This window comes from Mus caroli, unplaced genomic scaffold (assembly GCF_978045245.1).
Source record: "Mus caroli unplaced genomic scaffold, Mus_caroli_1 scaffold_16, whole genome shotgun sequence".
Taxonomy (NCBI): Eukaryota; Metazoa; Chordata; class Mammalia; order Rodentia; family Muridae; genus Mus; species Mus caroli.
Window position 1 is genome coordinate 7,693,000 of NW_028227271.1, and position 22,207 is coordinate 7,715,206.

General features: G+C 37.7%; 1 protein-coding gene across 4 annotated transcripts in view; it reads left to right on the plus strand.

Moving 5' to 3' along the window:
- Nucleotides 1-22,207, plus strand: part of Scaf11 (SR-related CTD associated factor 11) — a 48,311-nt gene that overhangs the window by 19,503 nt on the left and 6,601 nt on the right. For all 4 annotated transcript variants that reach the window (XM_029469602.2, XM_029469603.2, XM_085831745.1 and 1 more), the window contains 7 exons: nt 8,054-8,131; nt 10,658-10,758; nt 11,239-11,303; nt 18,216-18,271; nt 18,415-18,521; nt 19,486-19,587; nt 21,095-21,201. In XM_029469602.2, the coding sequence (XP_029325462.1) occupies nt 8,054-8,131; nt 10,658-10,758; nt 11,239-11,303; nt 18,216-18,271; nt 18,415-18,521; nt 19,486-19,587; nt 21,095-21,201 (616 nt within the window). The remainder of the gene's footprint in view (nt 1-8,053; nt 8,132-10,657; nt 10,759-11,238; nt 11,304-18,215; nt 18,272-18,414; nt 18,522-19,485; nt 19,588-21,094; nt 21,202-22,207) is intronic.

The window sequence follows — 22,207 nt, forward strand, 5'->3', positions numbered from 1 at the left end:
AATCTTAAGCCCTGTTATTATAAATTATAAAATCAAACATTTACTGTTTTTTATATTATGTTTTCTGATGTAGTATTTTGTCAATGTATAAAAGTTAGTAAAGAATTAGGTGTATCTCAAAGTTATTTTTTTCTTGTACTTATGTTCCTTAATATTGTTGAAAGAACTGACTTTGTGTATAGTGAATGCTGGCTTTCTGGTTAACTTTTGTAAGAGATTTGTTATACTAGTTGAATTAATAAGAGTATAAGAAGAAACATAATTTAGATTAAAAACCTAACTAGCTTTAACAAAAAGAGACTTAAGGATAGGTGGAAATGTATTTTGAGAAAATACTGTGAGTTTGGGCAGAATACTGTTGGTAACTCTCCAGGTGCACTGCAGTGTTGATCATGGCCGCTTTGTCCATCACTCAGCTGTAGATCTGCTGTGTCTGTGATATGTAGGTGTAATGTGCCACGCATCAAACCCTGTTTCTGCATGAGCTGAAGGCTTTGGTCTTTTCCTGATTGTGTTCAGTGACTACATAATTATGAATTTCAAACAAAATAAGATGTGTGTGTGTGTGTGTGTTTAAGATAGAATGTGTAGACATGAGTCTCCTTCCTTTACCACCTCCAGGGCATTTTCAACATAAGCTTTATCATGATGTACATGAAGCAGGTCTCTTTAGGGTTCATATGGAGACGTTGTAACTGCTAGGTTGTAGACTGCACATATTTAATGCATAAACACTAGTAAACTTAGCTATATTTTAGCTCATTTATTTTAAATTTGAGAATACCTGGCAGTATATGTAAAAATCAACACATTTTTTTTTTACATATAATGTATTCCTTGTTTTTTGATACTTCATAAGAAATACTTGTTTTTATTTATGTGTGTGTGTGTGTGTGTGTGTGTGTGTGTGTGTGTGTGTGTATGTGTGTGTGTGTGTGTATGGGACTATGTGCTTACAAAGACCAGCAGGGGCTGTCTGAGCCCTTAGAGTTGGAGTTACAGTCAGTTATGAACTGCTAACATGGGTGCTGGGAACCAAACTTGAATCCTCTCCAAGAGTGCAGTACATGTTTCTAATTGCTCAGCCATCTTTCCAGCCTCTAATGTTCTTTTGAAAATAAATAATTTATTGAAGTGAAATTGTTTTGCTTTTCAAAAGCAAGTTATGTGTACTGTTGTACTGCTGTCTTTAGTTGTGATAGCGGGGTGGTGTGGAGTTGTGTTACTGTTTAACGAAGTAATTAACCTTAAAAGGGGAGAGAGAGAACATTCTGAACTATCTCCTTGTCCTTGGTGGATATAGCAGCCATCAGTAAGTAAGCCGTTACGTTACGTCATCGGGTCTAACCTATGGATTATGGCAGGGGTCGTTAAAGACCATCTGAAAACACAGATATTTACATTAGGATTCGTAACAGTAGTAAAATTTGAATTATAGAGTAGCAATGAAAATAATTCTCATGTCTCCACAAGATGAGAAACGAACCATATTAAAGGGTTGCGACTTTAGGAAGGTTGACAACCTTTGCATTAAGTTGACCATTAGCAATGGGACACTCAAATTGTTCATTATAAATCATGAATAAATGCATGCTTGCAGAGTTACTTAGGTCTCTCAATTTCCATCCAGTCTTGTTGTGATAACAGTTGGATGGATTTAAAGTATATAAATGCTTTGGAAAATATAATCAGATTTCAATGTCATGGTTTTTTTTTTTTTTTTTTTTTTTCCATTGTCATCATTAAAGGATTTTGCTCTCATTCTTTCCAACCTCCTGTTTAAAGATGTATGCAGTTTGTTTCAGATTCAGTACTAGAAATAAATGTGTATGTGTAAAGACTCTTCGCAGGTTATAGTCAACATTCTTTCATTTAGGCCACTATTTTAATGTTTATTTCATGCAAAAAGTAAAGGCTCTGGACTCAAGTTGTAATTTGTTTCCAGATATCTCAAGAGTAGCCTAAAGTTAAAATAAAATTTAAGACTCTATAGTTTAAAACCTTACTAATATCCATTTGTAGAAGTGTAGGGATCCACGTGAGCTTGTACTTGGAAACCTATATGATAAGAAGAAGCGTGGACCACATTCTGGATCATTTCTCTGGATTAGCTCTGCTGCGTTTGTAGTTGAAGTTCACTGAGCAGGACTAAAGACAGAGGTCAAGCACACCCTTCCCTTCCACTTTACTTTAGTCACTGAAGATATTTTATCACAAGAAACTGGTATTTCGAAGGTTTGAATGTATTTTAGTCTTTAGTGATTTTATATTATACACACTCCTGAAAATTTTCATGTCCCTAAAGTACCATTTCTCAAATAAAAATTAGTTTGAATTTCTCCATGTTCTAAGGTCTTGTTTCTGTGGTTATTTAAACAAATAAGCAAAATTAAAGTGTTAAAGTAAATGACCATCTATAGATATGTCGTAAAATCTACTTTACTTAGGCAAAAGATTTCAGCTTGATATTCCCTCTACCAATGTTGATGGCTCCAGAACCTAATGGCCCACCATAGGTACACTAGAACACATTGAGTCTCTTGTAATGGTGGCCAGTTACAAGAATTGGTGGTAAGCCTCTTAGCTTAAAGTATAACCAGAGTATATAGAGTTCTGAAAAACCAGTGTGGTGGTGTACACCTGCAATTTCAGTACTTGTGAAGCTGAGACAGGAGGATTTTAGAGGGTAGGCAGGTTGGGCTACATAGCAAGTACCAAGCTAGCTAGGTCTATATACCAAGATTCTGTCTGAAATAAGAGAAATGGGGACTAGAAGAAAGAGAAATAGGATATTTAATAATTGGCAGAAATGACCTGTTGACATAATAAAAATTAAACCATTACTATTAGAGCTAAGAGTCTTGAAATTGAGGGAAGGCCTTTGTACTGCTAAGTATACTAGAGGCAGTGTGCTAACGTTTACTACCCTACCTAAGGTATTTCCTTATCTCACATACTGCATTTCTGAGCTGGAAGTACGGCACAGCAATTATGAGCATTGACCATTGTTGCAGAGGACCTGGTTCAGTTCCCAGCATCTACATGGTGGCACACAATAGTCTATAATTACAGTTCCATGGGATCTGACATCATTTTCTGACTTCTGGGGGCTCCTGCACTGACATGGTGCACAGACATATTCTCATGTCCATGTGCATGAAGACTAGAAAAGTCTGATGCATCAATAGAAATAGTGGCAACTGACCATATTTATGATCCTTCACAGACAAAGTATCCCACCTATATGCATTAATATGAGAATAGGTTTTTTTTTTTTGGTTTGTTTTCTTGTTTGCCTTTTACCTTGGCACAGTCACCAGAAGATAGTTAAAATAAAAGTTTGGTGTTTAGAAAGTTATGGTTTGAGAACTTAGAAACACTCTATGTTTAAAGGGCTTAGTGTAGTTCTCACTATTTTTGGTGCTGAGGATTAAACTAAGACCTCAAGTGTTGAATATGCAAAGTCCATGCTCTGAGATGCGCTGCACTGCAAGGACATGCAGTGTTGACGGTACATAGAGCTAGTATATAGAGCTAGCCTAGTCTTGATAGCGTCTGAGGTGTTTCCCTGTATTTATTATGTACAGTGTTCTGCCTGCATGTATACCTGTGTGCCAGAGGAGGCTCCAGATCCCATTACAGATGGTTATGAGCCACTATGTGGTGCTGGGAGTTGAACTCGGGACCTCTGGAAGAGCAGTCAGTGTGCTCAACCTCTGAGCTGTCTCATCAGCCCCAGTTCTTCTTACATATTTCTTTTAAGTATTTTAAGCATTTTAAAAATGTAATTAGTTTCCCTACATAAAGAGTTGATTGAACTTCCTCTATACCTGTGGAATGCTGACAGCTCAGTCTGAGAATAAAAGGTTAGTGAAGTCAGACTGGACAGTTAGCTGAAGATGTTCATTCACCAGGCGACCCGGAGCTCCTGAAGGGCAGGGCTGGTACAGGCAGGTGCAAGTGTGGTTTCAGATTAAACAGCAAAGGCAAACATCTCAGAGCAGTTGACGTTGTTATCTAAAGAATATAAGAATACTGTGAGATTCTTTAATATTCTTTTCACCCATCAGGTAAAATACACACATGCCACACACCAGTTGCAAATGTCAGAATATTTAAAATGATTTATACAGTCAATTTCCTGAATTTTCTGTTTTTATACTAGGAAAAAAACCTTAATCATCATTAGATGTCAGATGACATTAAGAGAAAGTGTAAGTCTACCCTAGAGTTAGAGTGTATCTTGGGAAGTGTGAAAACATTCCTTTTGAGTAGATATGCTGAATATATTCCTAGTGTTAATATTACCACTGACAGCTGTTAATTTTATGCATATGCTTTTGAAAGCTGCTGTCAAGAACTAAATGTGCCTTGACAGAGGGTTTTGGGATGAATGTTTAGGTGTGATAGGGAACATGTAGCTTGGCTCCAGGTGAGCCTTTTGGAGGTCCATGGCTAGCTGTGTTGGAACTATCACTGAGGAAGTAAGCACCGACCATCTAACGGTTTGCAATCCTAGGCCCTCTTTGATTTTGAACTGTAATTTTGTAGATAATGTGCTTTATTTCTTAGTGGCAGAGAAGGTGGTGTAGGTCCCTGTGAACAGGGAGACTTCGCTGTAAGCATAGGTGTTGAGACTCAGTGTTTAACACTTGCTTCTCTCTCTCTAGGAGGGGCTATCTATAGGCAGCCTTTGTGATTGAGGATAGAGCAGCATCAGGAAGCTGAATTCTCAAATAAGGAAGGTTTCCTGTTCTTACATTTAAATATGAGTTTGTCTGAACTGGGAATTTACAACGCTTCAGAATACTAGGGTATGTTTTACTGAAATCATCAGGAAAGTTTTTTTCTATCAAATTTTCCCTCTTATATAACAGTAGTACAGAGCATTTGCTATAAGATATGTGCTCTGCTTTTAATATACATTGTACGTAAAACAGTGAGCAAGTTCTATTAACTTTGTAGTTGTATCATAAAGTTGAATTGTGTTTTTAGATACTTTGATTATGGAACTAATTCGATATTTTTAAAATTACTTAAAGTCACATTAAATAGTTGAATAATGATATTTTTGTTATATAAGTAATCAAAATAATGAATATTAAAGTTTTTACATATAAAACAGTTTGATAGTCTTTAAAGTTAAACTCATTTAAAATATTAAATTTTCTCTACATTAGCTTTAAATAGGAGCTCTTAAAACTTTGCAGCTTAAAAATTCAATCAGTCGGTTAGTGGCCTTTAGTCCCAGCACTCGGGAGGCAGAGGCAGGCGGATCTCTGAGTTCCAGGCCAGCCTGGGCTACAGGACAGCCATGGCTACACAGAGAAACCCTGTCTTGAAAAACCAAAAAAATCAGTCAGTATTTCTAGTCAAACTTTACTTTGAAAATGCTATTTTAAAGACCAAACTATCTTGGGATTGTCTCACTATCTGCTAAATGTAGGGATGGGAATCCCCTATAAATGCCTTAAAATAGACAATCTAAGCCATTTTGAAACAAAACAAAGCAAAAAAAAAAAATCCCATTTGTAAAACTTTTCTGTTAATGCCATTATTACATGATGTGTGGATGGATACTTGTATATATTAATGAACTCTCATACCTAAAGGGGACATTAAGGAAAATTATGTTTCTTAATTTTTAAAACATGTTTTGATTTTCCATTGATTTTTTTAATTTGTGTGTACTATGAAAATGGAGAATAAATAATAGATTTCTGTTTCGTCTCTGAAATACTCTTCTACAGTAGTTAGATGTGTTTAAGATTACATATGGGCATTGTTTCTTAGTCCCAGAGAAAGCATCTTATCTATTTTTCTGGGTTTATTTATTTAAACTTTTCATACCTGGAGAAGATAATGTAATTTTAGGGTATTAATATTTCCTCTTTGGTAAGATTGGGTCAAAGTGAGTTATTTTCTGATGTTAATTAAGTCATCATTATGAGGATTGTTAAATGTGTCTAGACTATAACTTAGTAGAGTTTCTCATTCCTGCCAGGTTTTCCCTGATTTCCTTTGTATGTATGTTTTTGTTATAGCAGTGGAGATCCTTATTCAATGAGTCTAGTCAGATACAAACTGGTCGTCATAGTGGGAAAAAAGATGGAGATCCTGCCTAGAACCCACATGTTTGGAACATGTCAAAGCAGGAATGGATCAGGTTAACATCTTGGTACTTTAAAAATTAAAAAGAAAGAATGATGGCTAGTTGATGTCAAGAGGAAATTTAATAAGAAACACAGTGAGACTGTATAATTTCAGGTACCAGCTGATTTGATAAATCTTATTTCTTTGGGTCATAAATTTATTATAGGTTGGCCAACAAAATAAATTATTTGAGGACTCATGTTTCCTATATCACATTGTAGATTGTCCTTTTGTTGACGTAGGTGTTTCTCAGTGTAGTTAGACTGGATCTTATGTAGGAGCTAGTATATACCACAAACATTCTTAGAGGAACATCTCTAAGAATTGCTAACAGTCAGTTAACATAAATTAACCTTAAAGTTCTTATCCCTGTTTTCACAAATTAAGTACATGAAGCACAAAGAGTTTATGTAATAGGGCCAGAGTTTGGACAAAGAGGAAATGTGAAAGACAGTAAATACAGAGCCGCTGTGCATTTTAATTTTCATTTATTAACTGTTTAATCTTTTAAAATTACCTTTAAAATAAAATTAATATATTCAAAAACTTTGGGAAAATGAAGAGTACTTTAGATATTTTCAATATAAGTCTAAGAATGTAACCTCTAAGAAACGTTATAGCTTTTACTAATCTCTAAGAAATGTTATAGCTTTTACTAATCTCTAAGAAATGTTATAGCTTTTGCTGACAAGCAGCTTTATTGTTAGGACATCCAGTTCCTTAAATTAAAATTGCTAATTGAAACGCATTATGACTAAGACGTAAAATACTTTGTTTTGCTCTTTTAAAACACATTTTTTTGGTAGCAAATTTATAGCATCCTAAGTCCTGAGAACTTGGAAGTACATTAAGTTATTATCTTGTCAGTATTGATTTATTGTAGTAAGTCCTCATCTTCTCTTTCCGATGGTGAAACATTTTCATGTCAGAGCCTACTTACTAACAATAAAAAATATATACATTTTAGTAAATTAGTAGAAAGTAACTCGGTTTATATTTTAGCTGGTTTTAAAGAATTCCATGAGTTTTGTAGAAATGTGTTTTATGATTGGGGCCACACATACTCTGTTCTATAAGCTTATTTAAATATGGGCAAAAATTACAACATTTTCCATAAGGAATAGTATAAAGTGAATTACCTGAATTCCAAAATTATCTAATAATAGAATTATAGTTGATACATATAAAGTTTTGAAAGCACAGGGACATATATCTAAATTAGGTTGATTTAGAATTATAAAATAATTGAAAGACAATTTTCCCTACAAAATAGAGAACACATAATTCAATTTGAAAAAAAATAGAAACGGAAGAAAAATTAGGTAAAGAGTATGGATGGATAGAAAGAAGCTTTGAATATGTCCTTAAATAAAATATGCTCAACCTTATGTGTCTGTTAAAGAAAATGAAAACTAACGCTGTTGTGACATGCCCTCCTGTTAAGAAAAGTTACTGTGAACCAATGTATGGTCATTAATTTATGAGAAAAAATAAAATGGAACTCAGCATATGAATTGTAATTTTAAAGAGATAAGTGTATATTAGGAAGCTACAAAAGAATCTAAGTACTTAGCTCTAGGGTTGTTCTTTAGGTCCAAGGCTGAGCCTTGGTTTTAGCAGGAGTTCTCACTGGGCAGCCCGTCCTTACGGGCTCTTAGGAATGGGTTCTTTACTCTGGTCCCTGACTCCAGTCAGTGTGTTATCTCTCAGTCAGGAAACATTGGAAAGAATGAAGCAGGCTGAAGGTGTCTTTTGCTGTGTGGTATAGTACAGTCTGGGAATATTTCCTTTCCTTCATTTTGAAATTAGAAAAATATATTTCTATGATAGTGGGGAATTATGATTGTATTTAGTGTAGTTTGTGATCTCTTCTAAAGACACATTTGTAATCATTTCTCAGATATTGGCTTCTTGTCCAATCGATCGGAAACCTTTTCAGGCCGTGTTTGAACTCAGTGCTTTTGAAGGTTGTGCTAAGGTAAGCCTTTGATTTCATTTGAGTTTCACTCATGGTGTTAGCTGCAGCTGCTTTGCTGTGATAGATTTCCAGCTAAAATTGGCTCACCTTTAGGTTTAATGTGTGTCATCCTTTCTCTTAAACACGGCAAGTTCGCAGCGTTTAGTGCCAGTAACTAATACTGGACTGCTTTTCCTTTGGCTTCTAAAGCAGGCACCCCACAGTGGCCACCTAATGCTGTAATAGATTAATGGCTTCAGAAGAAGTCACATGCATATGGAAGTGCTTCATCAGCAGCATGATTGTATTTAAAACACCTTAGTTGCCCAACACAGTGAATACATTTTTTCATCAAAAATGTTTTAATTGTATTGAATTCAAAGATAAACTTTTATAATACTTAAGCTCCAAATATCTAAAAATAGTTTTTATGGGTGCTAGAGCGATGACTGAGGTTAAGAGCACTGGCTGCTCTTCCAGAGGTTCTGTGTTCAATTCCCAGCAACCACATGGTGACTCACAACCATCTGTAATGGGATCTGATGCCCTCTTCTGGCCTGCAGGTGTACATGCAGGCAGGATTATAAATACATAATAAGTAAATCTTAAAAAAAAACTGTTGTTATGAAAAGCATAATTTGGAGATTGGATAAATAAAACTAATATAAATTGACATTTGTGTTCTTACATGGCCTTGATATTCCTTAGTATGAATCATGATTATAATTAAGAAACATTTTTAGCTTTTCAGATTAAAATTAGATCATTTTACCCTTTGCTCCTTCAACTCCTCAGGTTTCTCCTGCTTTCCTAGCTCTCAAATTGATGGCCTCTGGCCTCTTTTTCTTTCGTTGTTGTTATATAGGTGTGTCTGTGTGTGTGTTCCTAAATGTCTAGGGGCTATACAATGTTCCTTGTATGTGTGATTTCAGGACTGACCCCTTGGTATTGGATAACCAACTGGGGACTGTTTCTTAGGGAACACCATCTCTTTACATGGCTGTAGTTCTTCATCCAGGGCTGAAGGCCCTTGAGATTACCCATTTCCATGTTAGAGTATTTGATGGTGCCAGGGTTGCTCAGGTTTAAGCAGCCGTGCTGACGGGTGAGCTTCTGACATTTCTAGGAGATTTGGTTTCATAGCACACATCCTGTTCTCTGGCCCTTACAAATGATTAATATTTTATTGTTGATTTTTTTTGCTTGTTTAAAAAGAAGAAAATAAATAGAACCATTACTGAGTTCATGAGGAAAAGAGGAAGATAGAACAGTGGTGAGTAAGATATATGAGAAACAACAAATGTATGAAAATAAATGATAAATAACTTTAAAAAATGACAAACCACACTTGTGCATGCATGTGTGTGATAGCTCTAAGGGAGGAACTGATTGCAATCTATGACAGCGTGCTGTATCCTCCTACAGTAGCCAGGGCTCCTTCCCCCTCTCCTAGCCTTAGATGGGCAGTGGCACTCACCACTCCTGCTGATGAGCAGCAGGACTCCGGGCACCTGTCCTTGAGACCTTAGAGAAATGACAAGCTCAAGGGAGACCATGGGAAAAAGGTAAACAGAGGTCAGGTCACAGACAGTTATGACAGCCATAAAATTAGTCCTTGAACAGACACCTGTTAACCCCCCTCCCGCTTCAGTACTGTTCCACCCTCTGTTCTCCTTTTCTCTAAATATTCACACTATCCCTATACTGTATATAAACCCAATGTTTCTGGACTCAGGGTCGCTTGCCAGCATTCACCTGGTGAGTGCGAGGTGGTTGAACCGAGTTTGAACTTGAAAATAAAAGACTCTTTTGCGAGTTGCGGACTTTGCAATTCTTGGGCTCGCCTGGGTTTCCCGTGAACTCGGCACAACAATATAATGTACAAACAGTATGGCAATGCACTAAAAGTTGTTAGAGAAGGGCTAGGGGCACAGCTCAGTGAAGCGTTTGCTGCAGAAGCACGAGTCCTTGAGTTCCATCCCTGTATTTAAAGAATAGCTGGAATAGAAGGTCGCACTGGCCAGCAGCATAACTTACTTAGTTACTACTTCCAAACAGAAATGTGGATGGTGCTTGAGCAAAAGCACCGGGAATCTTCCTCTGGCCTAAACAAGCATGCTCATACTTGAACATGAACATGTATACACAAAACAAAAGGATCTGCCTGTTGTGAAAGTCAGTAAGATTATTGTTTAAATACTAATAGAGTTCATTGTTTATGTCTTCTTCACTTATGCAAATTATCATTTATTGGACAAAACATACGTAGGTGTTAATAAACGTCAAAGTAGATTCTCTGGAAGACAAACTATTTTCCAATCATCTTTATAAAGTTATATAGTTCTGCCTAGGCTGGTCTTGAAGTCTTCTTTTTTTTTTTTTTTTTGTCTTTCCTGAGTTTAAAGGTGTAACCATAGTGTCAGGCTGTGATTGCGCTTTTCAGTGTGGCGGCTTTGTTTGTTTAATTTTGTAATTACAAGGGAGAATGGCAAAGCTGCTTGCAATGCTGGTGTACTTATTTAATAGGTAGTTTTGCTTTACTTACAGATTCAAGTGAAAAGATGGTTGAGAGAAACGGAGGAAAAGGAAAATCAAAGGTCTTTTAAGAATCAACTCTTTTATCATGAGAGCTCCAAAGGCAACAAGAGGTTAGTAATTAAGTCTACAGTGGGACTCAGTGTGACCATACATAAGTGTGAGAAGTAGTGTGGGGGCTTCCTTTGCAGTGGGTGGGATATTGGGATGAGATTATCCATCTCCATGCCTCTAAGGAAAGGATTGCAGCTATGTTTTTGCCTCTATAAAGCGCCCGTTGAAGTCATTAGAGGGAGAAGGTTAAATGGATGGCAAGTGGCACTCATGCATACCTTATTTTGCTAGACATTTCCAACCGCTCCTTTAAATAAGTAATGACCTCTATTCTGCGTGTCTCAGTAGCCAGTTGTGAAAGTCAGTAAGATTATTGTTTAAATACTAATAGAGTTCATTGTATCTTAAAACCTAGTTTAGCCTATTATTATTTGATCTGAGTATATAAGAATATTTCATTGTGATGGGCAGTGGATTTAAAAAACTGAACAAAATTTTAGTTTTTAAAAATCTTTTTAAACTCTTATTCATATCTACAGAAAAAGAAACACCATAAGAGAAGATGTATTATGTGAAAGATCTGATGGCTTGAAGGTGTTGTATAGTAAGTAACTCCGCTTGTGTGTCCTTTGTGTTGTAACTCAGTGTTAATGCCATATTTCTTAGTACTATTTTGATTTTGAAAATAGTTGGTAATGGCACTTCTTAGATCTCTCCACAATATATATCATATGTGCTACATTGTTTTGCTTTCATGGAGGTCATTTCTACTGTTCCTTGTTCTTTTTTTTTGACTTGAAGGGAGAAGGAAGGAAAGGAAGTATGTGTTGAAAGACCATCTCCTGAATACTTGGTGTTGAGTAGCCTGCCTTGTAGCCTTACTGCACATAGCTTGGGGAGGTGGTAAATGCCTGTGGGTCTCAGACATTGGGGTCTGGGATATTGGCATGGACTGGCTGAGCATCATCTCAGGGCACTCTCTGGATTTTGCTTTTAAAGATGAACTTTGATTTGTGTTTGTTTATAGTAAATCTATGACAAAAGTCTCTCAGGCATTTCCCTTTTCCTTTGGTGGGGATGGGGGTGTATGTGTATGGCCATGCATGAGGGGAGAGGAAAGGGTAGAGAGAGCGTGTGTGTCAGAGTACCTTTAAAATAAAAGAATATGTCAAACAAACAAATGAAAACTTCCCAACCTGTTGATTTAATAATAGAATGAGAAATAAAAATTTACTACCAGGAGCGATAGACACTTGATGATTTCTGTTTCTGATACTGAGAGGATTGTGCTAATACACATTAGGGTTTTGTCCTGATTGGTTCAAATGCTCCTGTGGGTGTGTGTGTCCTGGCATTTGGAGGCTAGAGGTTGATGTTGGGTGTCTTTAATCACTCTCAACCTTCGTTTTGAGACAGGGATTCTCAGCAAACCTGCAGCTTGGTTGTCAGTTCAGTTCCACTGGCCAGCTGCTAATCCCTTGGGCGCCTCCTGTCTGTACCTCCTCAGCTCTGGAACTACAGTCATCCACTTCCATTCTCACTTTTTATGGGGCTTCTAGGGATCCGAATGCAAGTTTCTATGCTTGCCCAGCAGACACTTTACTCCCTGGGCCCTCTGTCCAACTCCTTTCAGGCCTTTCTTAAGGACATGCTATCTGTATTTAATTACACATTTGTTGTTGGTATTAGTCAGACTTTGAACGCCTGCTTAACATGAAGCTCAGAGTGTTTATTAATTTATGTTGTATACAAGAGTTTTCCCACACTTGCCCAGAAGTGCTTGGGATTGAACCCCAGGAACTCTTACAGTCTGGACGAGAGAGTGCTTTACCACTGAACTGTACCCTAGTCCATGGAAAGATGTTTTCATCAAATGTCTTTGGGATTAGTGTTTACTGAAATGTGTTTGGGAGATATAATGGGACTATCTCAGACCTGCCAACGATATAAATAATGACCCTGAGACTTATTAATATTGTAAAGCTTAGGCCTTTCATTGGGTGGTCTACTCTAACCTGACTAGTTCTGCACTATATCCTGCCATGTGGCCAGGCCTACCTCTCTACTGTGCTCTTGCCTGTATGTTAACGGGCTCCCTAGCCTCTTTCTGTACAAGTTGGGTTTGGTTCGTCCTCCCAGTTGCATGCTCTCAAAATACTCAAGACTCAACATACAGTTATAAATACCTTGACCATGTAGCTAGGCTCTTCTCTGACTAGATCATAGCTTAGATAACCCAAGTATTTTAATCTACATTCTGCCATGTGGCTGGCTGCTTGTGTTCAGGTACCATGCATCCATCTCCTCACATCTCCCGGGCTGATCTTCCCATGCCTAGCTCTATCTCAGAACTTTCTCCTCCCGGATGTCCCATCTTCTATTTCCTGCCTTAGCCGGAATTATTATTGGCAGATGCATCTATACAGACATTCTCTGGACATTTCTTCTCCCATAGTCCCTCTCTCTACCCTGAAGATCTGCTTTTCACTTCCTGCCCAGTTATTGGCCATCAGCTCTTTATTAAAGCCAATTAGATACACTTCTAGATTGCTTTAGGTAGAGAAGAGAGAATGAATATTTACAAACTATGAGACCAGGGATGGGCCGTTAGCTCTCTGAGGTACAGAATTAATAGTTGAGTATGCAGAGACACACATTCACACTATGTACCCTAAAAGGGTAACATTGAATTAAAGACAAGCCATGCTTCCAGTTTAGCATAGCAGATTGAACACCTGTTTAAGCAACACAGAGAACTAGGAAAGGAAGAACACAGAAGAGATGACCTTAGAATAGAAGCTTGAATGTGATTCTCTAAGTGGGATGGAAAAAAATCGCCTTAGCAGAAACTTGAAGCTTTCATAGGGGGAGTGGAGTTAACAATTGAGAGTCAGTTCACAGATTTAGAGGCTTCTGTTATCTGAAGACCGATAAGAGGTGTAGTGACAAACAGCTCTGTTTTGCTTTGTTTGTTTGTTTGTTTGTTTGTTTGAGATTAGGCTTCTCTTGTAGTTATGGCTGTCTTGGAACTCATTCTGTAGACCAGGCTAGCCTCAAATTCAGAGATGCACCTGTTTCTGCCTCCTGAGGGCTGTGAGTAAAGGCCTGTGCTACCACTGCCTGGCTCAAGAAACAGTTTTTTACATTACATTTTTTTTTTTTAATAAAAAACAATATCACTAGGTAGTCGTAGCTGTCCTGAGCTCACTTAGAACTGTCTGGTCTGGAACTCAGAGAGACCAAGTTGCCACTGCTCCCCAAGTGTTGCTCTCAGGTGAGTGCCATTATGCCTTGCTTAACAGGGTTGTTTGTTTTTTTTCCGAGACAGGGTTTCTCTGTGTAGCCCTGGCCTCGAACTCAGAAATCCTCCTGCCTCTGCCTCCTGAGTGCTGGGATTAAAGGTGTGCACCACCACCCTGGCTGCTTAACAGTTTTTAAAGGTACAGTTCCTCCAGTCGATTCTTCCCTCAACAGATAAGAGGAAAGGGAGTATTTGTTCAGACTGCAACATTTTTCTGGAGTGGAGAATAAATTAGGTGAAATTCTAGACAAATGGAGACAGAGGAACCAGTGATAAAGAGGGAAATTAAATCCAATGTTGAAGTCACTGGCCTTCCACTGATGATCATTTTTAAAGTGTTGATATCTTCTTAAATATTTTACTCAAAATAGGAAGCTAGGAAGCATCCACGGATACGTGCTCAGAGTTGATGGCTTCTAGGAGTCTCCCAGTGAACACACTTAGCCTAGTCCCCTGGGCCTTATTTTCTATCCATATTTTAGTGTCCCAGAAACAGTTGAGGATTTCCACATTTTTGAGGAAAATGACAGTATACAAATCAGAATAGACATGGTCAGAGACTCAATGTTGGGAGTTGAACAACTTTAGAAATTAATATTCTGAGAGATGAAGCCACCAATCTCATAAGAAGGAACAAGGTAGAGACCTAAGTTAGGCTCCTGTACCTGCTAGGTACATAAACTACCACTGACTTCAATTCCAACCCTAAGAAAAAAGTTCTTTAAAGATCTTTTGTATTTTAGAAATTAAAAAAGTTTAGAGATTTAAATTTTCAATAGGAGATTTATTAAGTATCTCAGAAAGTAGAATCAACAAAGATGGTATTTATATAGAAGATTAAATACTAGATAATAAAGCTCTAAAGTTATTCAAAAGGAAATTTCCTACACACATGGACACACACGTATACATATAAACACATACACAAACAATATACACACATACATATACAAAAATGCACCCTAGAATAAGGAAAGAACTGTGTACACCAAGTGTTTTAAAAATATTGCTTGTCTTAAGTGAGGAGAGAAAGACAGCAGATCACGCATAACAGGCTAGTTGTAGGAGTATCAACAATGATTATCCTGATGGAGTTATACCTGGAAACACTGAGGACAACAGTGCATCATCTAGGAAGTTTTGTAATGCTCTGCCAAGGGCGGGAATAAAAGCAAAGACATAGTAAATATGTTAGGGCTTAGACAGTCATTTCCACAGACACTTTCTCAGTGTCTTATCAGGGGAAAGCAAAGGATTGTTCTTAACAAGAGCAAAGAACTTGTGAAATGAATCCTAAGTTAGCTCCTGCTGTGGCTGTAAGTTTTACATTTGTCCTGCAGTGCCAGATGTTACTATATAAAGTAGAATAAAGTGAAGGTAGCAAAGGAGATGGGTGGCCAGGGGCATGAGGAGCAAACATAGGTGTCTTACGTGATTAAAAAAGACAAAAGAAACCAAGATAGAGATGTTGTTTAGAAAGAGAAAGGTAGCGTGAGGTCATTCATCTTTATAACACTGGGCCTGGGAGGCCACAGCAGGAGCATGGCTCTATCTCATGTCAGGGTCAGCCTGAGATAGACTGAGAGCTTTTCTCAAAAACAATAAAATCAACACTGCAGGAAACAGGATTTGATGAGTGCTTGATTTGATGAGAAGCAGAAATTGAATGATTTGCTTGATGGCTTTCTCAAAATACGTTCAGTATTTTAGAAGGATAGTGGGCATGTGAAATTATTTCTAGATAATCACAATATAGAGGTGTTTTTTTAAATTAATTTTAATTTTATGTGTATTCATGTTTTGTGCGGTGCCCTTGAAGTTTAGTCAGGCTTTGGTTACCTCGGATGGATGATTGTGAGCTGCCACGTGAGTGGTGAGAACCCGACCTTGGCCCTTTGCAAACTAGTTCTTTATACAAACAACTAGTGCCCTTAAGCACTGAGCCATTTCTCCAGCTCCAATTTAGAGACATTAACCAGCGTTGAATCCTTTAATGAGAGTGCCAGTGGAACTCTCAGTATTTAACATTGGTAGAAAATGAACAGTTCTTTCCACAAGCTGTTTGTCTGATGATGGGTTCTCAAAGGTCGTTTCCCAAACAACAAACAGCATTATGTAAACGCTACATATTAATTAGGTAGTGGATGAATCCAAACAGTTCAATGCCTTTGGGACATAGAAGATACGGTGTAACTACAGTACAGCAACTCTGTATGCGGCTGAACAGAAAGTGCTTATTTGTAAGCTGCAGCTGGATACTCAGGTTTTACGATGGCCTTTTAAGAAACTTAAAAATCACTGTTTCAGCTGGACAATGGTGGCATATTCCTTTAATCCTAGCACTCTGAAGAAAGAGGCAGGTGGATCTCTTGAGTTGGAGGCTAGCCTGTTCTACAGAGCGAGTTCTAAGAAAGGGCAGACACAGCTACACAGCAAAACCATGACTTGAAAAAAAAATAACTTTCATCTTTTAGTTATGCTTGCTTCATAATGCATAACAGTAAGTTGCCAAATCTCAGTCAGCTCCCTTGACCTCTATATTCACATTATATTTGTTATATCATCAGTATTAAGGCATGTTGCTGGCAATCAAAAAGGAAATTATTGTGCTATTAAATAGAAAATATGTTTAACCAATAGTATTAACATAAGAAAACTGAGGACGGGGACATATGGCCTTGAGCAGCAGGAAAGAGGTCTGCAACTTTGTGTGCTTTTGTTTCTTTGTTTGTTTGTTTTGTTTTTTAGTGATGGGATGATCAATATTCCTTTTGTGAAGCAAGCAAACCTGGCTATTTGTAATGTAGATGTTTCCTAGAACTCTTAGGAAATACCTCTGATTGTATCAGCAACAGTCTATGATAAACCATAAATACGTTGACGGACCTCATGGGCTGAGAACATAGCTCAGTGGGTCAGACACTTGCTGTGCAAATGTGGAGGCGTTTGAGTGTCCAGGACCCATGTAAGTTCCTAGCAGTGAAAGTGTATTCCTGGCTGTGTGGGGTGGAGGTAGGTAAGTCCTGGAAGATCTTCACGGTCAGAGAACAATCCTAATCCAACGGAGTAAGTGGTAGAGGAGGACGCCTGACCTGTTTCTCTCGTCTCTGCATGCATGATGCACGAATATGTGCACGCACACATGAGGCTTAGCAGTAAACAAAAACTTAGTAAGCTCTAAAGATGTTAATAGAATTTATCTTTTCTAAAGGGCTGAAGAGTTGGTCAGCAGTTCAGATCATGCACTGTTCTTGCCGAGGACTCAGGTGTATTTCCCTGCATTCAGCTCAATGCCTGCGCAGTTCCAGCTATGGAGAGTCTGATGCCTCTGGACTTTGGGCACAGTACTCACATACATACACAGACACCCCACCCATATGCATTTAAAAAATGATAAAACAATCTTTAAACAAAAGGAAGATATGCTTTACATTACCAAATTTGAAATTACACAGAAATATTTCCTGATGAAACTAACGAAAAAGAAAAAGAAGGCCATGCAGTGGTAGCAGACGCCTTTAATCCCAGCACTCGGGAGGCAGAGGCAGGCGGATTTCTGAGTTCGAGGCCAGCCTGGTCTACAGAGTGAGTTCCAGGACAGCCAGGGCTACACAGAGAAACCCTGTCTCGAAAAACCAAGAAAGAAAACAAGAGAAAGAAGGGAAAGAGAAGGCAGTGAGCAATGGCCAGCAGCAACGCTGTGGCAGAAGCAGTGCCATGCAGCACCTCGTGTTCATTAAGGTTTGAGGAACGAGGTGCTTGCTCTGAAGGCTGAGTGACTGAAGGTCACCTGACTAACCTGGCCCCAAACCTCCCTTTCCCTTAAGAAGCTCCCATTTGACATGAGTTTGTGACTATGTTAAGTATTAGGTAGATGAGAATCCCTATATGTAACTAATTGCTCTTAAAGCTTAAAGACTTCTATGTCACATTTTTTGCTTAAGGTGATAAAAGCCTTGCTTAGAGTCATACCCATAATGCTGTGAGTGTACGGGTTCTGTTCACTGTGACTGTATGCATTTCCCTTTGTCTGTGGTCGAATAAGATGCAGTGAACAATTGCAAAGTTTTTAATGCAAATGTTATTAGAGATGCAGCACTTCTAGACACTTTGACATTTTGACATTCTTTATCAATGTCAAAGGTGTATAGGCTTCTGAAATAAAATTTGAAACAAATAACCAGGTTCTGTTTTCTTTGTTTGCTTGTTTTATAGGAAACATTTCAAACAAAATGGGTGGAAAGAAAAATGCTACAGTAAAGACAAATAAGGTTTGTTGAAATAAAGGAAAACTTCTTTTTTCTTCATAGTTATTCAGTGATTTATTATTTAGTGATTTACTGCTTAAGGTGCATATAATTCCTTTTAAATATTTTTGTGTTCTGGTTTCATTAACAACTTTTTATATTTTTAGGTTCAAAGATCAAATCAGTGTACAGATTCTTGTATTAGAAATGACATGTCCAGTGTGTTTTTATGTGGCAGCCACAGCTGGGGACCTCGCACCTATAGAGCTTCCTGGTTAGTGCTTACTGTCCTTGCTTTGTAGTTGTTACACATTGTGTTGTAGTCATAATTGACTTTTGGTAGAGATTTAAACTGGGCTCAATAAAAGTGATAGAACTCATTTTACTTTTGTTCCTTAGAAAACAAACTAGTACTAGCAAAGAGGGAACTTTTGTGATAGATAGTTATTCGGTGTTCTACAATGTTTGCTTAAATAGGTTGTTGAGCATAATTTCGATATATGCTGGGGAAACATAAGTGTGAAATCATAAGTGTGGCACCTATGAAATCAACTGTGTCAGAGCTGATCCTGTACTCTGGATACATAGTGATCAACAGGTAGATATTGGGTATATAGTTGTGTGATTTAAATACTGATGTTTTAAAATCACACAGACTTATTGAGTCAACAAAGTAGAATTGTGATATTTTTAGAGCTTGTCTGAGTACTCAAGAAACAATTACATCTGATTCCCTTCATGAAAAGCTGAGGTAAATCTATTTTGGGTCAAGATAATGACACCCATTTTTATTTTCTTCTTTTGGATTAAAGTAGAACATGATTGTCCTGAGTAAGAATTTCTCACACCAGTTGGAGTTAATGTCCGAATTGAAGGTGATCTTAATAACTCTGTGTTAATAACTCAAGTGCCCACTCAGCCCAGCGTTCATGGCTTTCTGTCAGTCCTCATCAGAACTAGTACATGATGGACTTTTGAGACCAACCTAGCCTCTGTATCTAGGACTCTCAAAGGCGCACAACATCCTGCAGATGTTAATTCAGAATTCTAAGCAATTCTTTGTAGTATGCATTTAAATACAGTTTTGTTTTATAAAAGTTCTTGTGGCAGGGATGTGCTTATTTTGAAGGTGTTTATCTATGATGCTTGTGGAAACGTGTACTATTCACCTTATAACTCAGGCTTTTCTTAAACTTTCTGGGAATTCTAATGAAACTTTACTTTTTTTTTCCTTTTAGTACAGAATCTATAGAAATGAATGAAATCAGTGCATTGATTAGACAAAAACGACAGGAACTGGAGTTGTCATGGTTTCCTAATACATTACCTGGAAATGGAAGGTAAAAATTGTTCACTAAAACTTATATCTAATAAACCCCAAAATATCGCAAAATTCTTAACTATAGGCTCCATCTGTACTTCTAAAGGAGATTCTGTATAAATTAAACTTGGTGTTATAAATGCCTAATAAAGGTTACCTTCGTGCTATCTGCTGAAGCGTTGTTTCTGCATTTCTGTTTTCAGACATACACATTCTAATAGTGATTTGGTCATCTGCTTACTCTGCCCCTGCCTTAGGACTTTCTGTAGTCCAGTCTTTCCTTTCTGTAGTCCCAAGGCTGGTGCAGGGCAGATAGGTTCTACTGAGTTAGGCTTCTGCCAGCACTCATGGCAGTTCCTGAGCTTTCTGTTCTTCCTCATAACAGACTTTATCTGTCACTGGGATGGATGCTGTGTGTCCTGCTCTCATGCTTTAGAGATGGTGGAACATAAATACAAAGGAATTCTAATTCACACATACTTATACTTCCAACCATTTTTTGCAGTTCCTGTTTTTGTTTTTGTACTTACACAAGTTAAATATTCTTTTTTAAGTCTTATTTCTTGTAGAATCTCATCTGATCCTGACTGAAGTGGTCTTCCGTTAGGAGACTTAACTAAATCTCTAAATTTATTTAGAAAATGCTTGGGAAGTCGGTTGGACTTGAATGCAGACAACCTGGGGACCTTCCCTGCTGCACATCATTCCTCAGAACTGAGTTTAAGGACCTGTAAAGTGTAGCGTAGTATGAAGATTCCTTTAGGTGTTGGCCTGATAGAGGGAGGCAGGTTCAGAAGAGTGAGTGAGGATGCTTATTGAGAAATGAAAATGTTCTCTGTGTGTGTATTGTTTAAACATCATCAAATTGTATACTGAAATGAACTTATATTTTACATCAGCTGTACCTGAAAGTTGGTGTTTTTTATAGTAGCAAAAAAGAATAAAAGTTAAGATCTTTTTTTAAAGACTGAATTATTTTGTTTTTTTTTTTTCGAAGCTATATAACTATGTCTAAGTGTGTGTGTGTGTGTGTGTGTCCGTCCAAGTGTGAGTGCATGCACATTTGTGTGACTGCATTTGGAGGCCTGGGGAGGGCATCAGCCCCCTGGATCTGGAGTTAGCGTCAGTGCGTGAGCCATACAGCTCATTGGGACTGAACGAGTCCGAACCATTAAGCCACCATTCCTCACCCCGCACCCCCTGCTATAACTCCTCCCGCCCGGGTGGGGGTGGGGGTGGGGATCTGTGTAAAATATTCCATTATTTAAAAGAGAAACGTTTGCTTTCATTTTAATACAAAGATATGCCTTTAAAGTTTGTTTTTGTTTTGTTTTCTTTGCAAATATTTTGTGGCCATGTTTGGGTAATGAATAACCTTGGTTTTGCATGTTTAGTTAATGGACCAAAAAGTATAATTATTTTAATGTTATTTAAATGTATTTTAATGTTACTAATCTAATTTGTAGACTGTAGTAGCTCAAGTTTCTAGAGCACATAACTAAAGAAATCTTTGCTTAACTTTTCAGGGTTGGCTCCGTACCCTGGAGTGTAGAGACAGGCCTCCTCTCTCTGGCTTCCACAGACTTGCCAAGGACGGTTTTCCCAGCAAGTACCACGTCACTAGAGCATTTTGGTAAAAGTTTGTGAATTTACTTTTTGTTACAAAAATAATTATTACCTCCATTTGCCTTCACACACATGTGAGTGTTGATGATTTAGAATAAATGACAGTGATTTTTGGATATTTATGTACTATTTGGGCAGTGTGCAACTTTAAAATCATGACAACTAGAGTACATGTGCACAGTGGCTTATTATATAGCCATTTAAAAGGAAGGAATCCCATCTGTTGAAATGGATGAACCTGGATGGTGTTATGCTGAGTGATAGAGTCATGGCATGAAATGACGATAAACCTAATTACACTCAGGTGGAATTGAGATTACCATGGTAGTTACCATAAAGTGCAGTGGGCTGTGGTTGAGTATGGATTAGGGTAAGGGATAGTTATCATCTTGGAAAATGCTGAGTGAGTGTGAAATGTCCACATTATACATACACAGATAACTGTGGGATGGTGTGTATGTTAACTAGATTTTATCATTTCACAATATGTTCTTTAAAACATCATGTACATGGCAAATATATATAGCTTCATGGACTACTTTAATTTTCTAACTAGAAAATCTGTTTTAAACATTTTTAAAACTTAGAGAAACTGACTAGATGTCTTTTTTGTTTAGAGTTCGAATGTCTAAATCGTAGCTCTTTAAAAATAACATCTGTTAGTTCAGTATAGACAAGTAGTCTTTATACTCACACATGGGTAGCATTTCCTGTTTCCTTTGCCTAGAAAATGAGAGTTCATAAACAGTTTGTACCTAAGGAAATCCCTCTGTCTGTGCCCTCTGTCAGTACCATTAGAGAGATACTGATGGCCAGCTGGATGTGATGTGGCTCATGCCCATGGTCCCATGCTTGGGAGGTTGCAGGTAAGAGGGTCCAGGAGCTCAAGAGTATCCTTGACTACATAATGATATAGGGCTAACCTGGGCTACAAGAGAGAGTCGCAATTTCTTTCCCCCTAGATATTGATGAAAGCTATTACTCATTTGTTAGAGATGCACTTAACAGTTTGA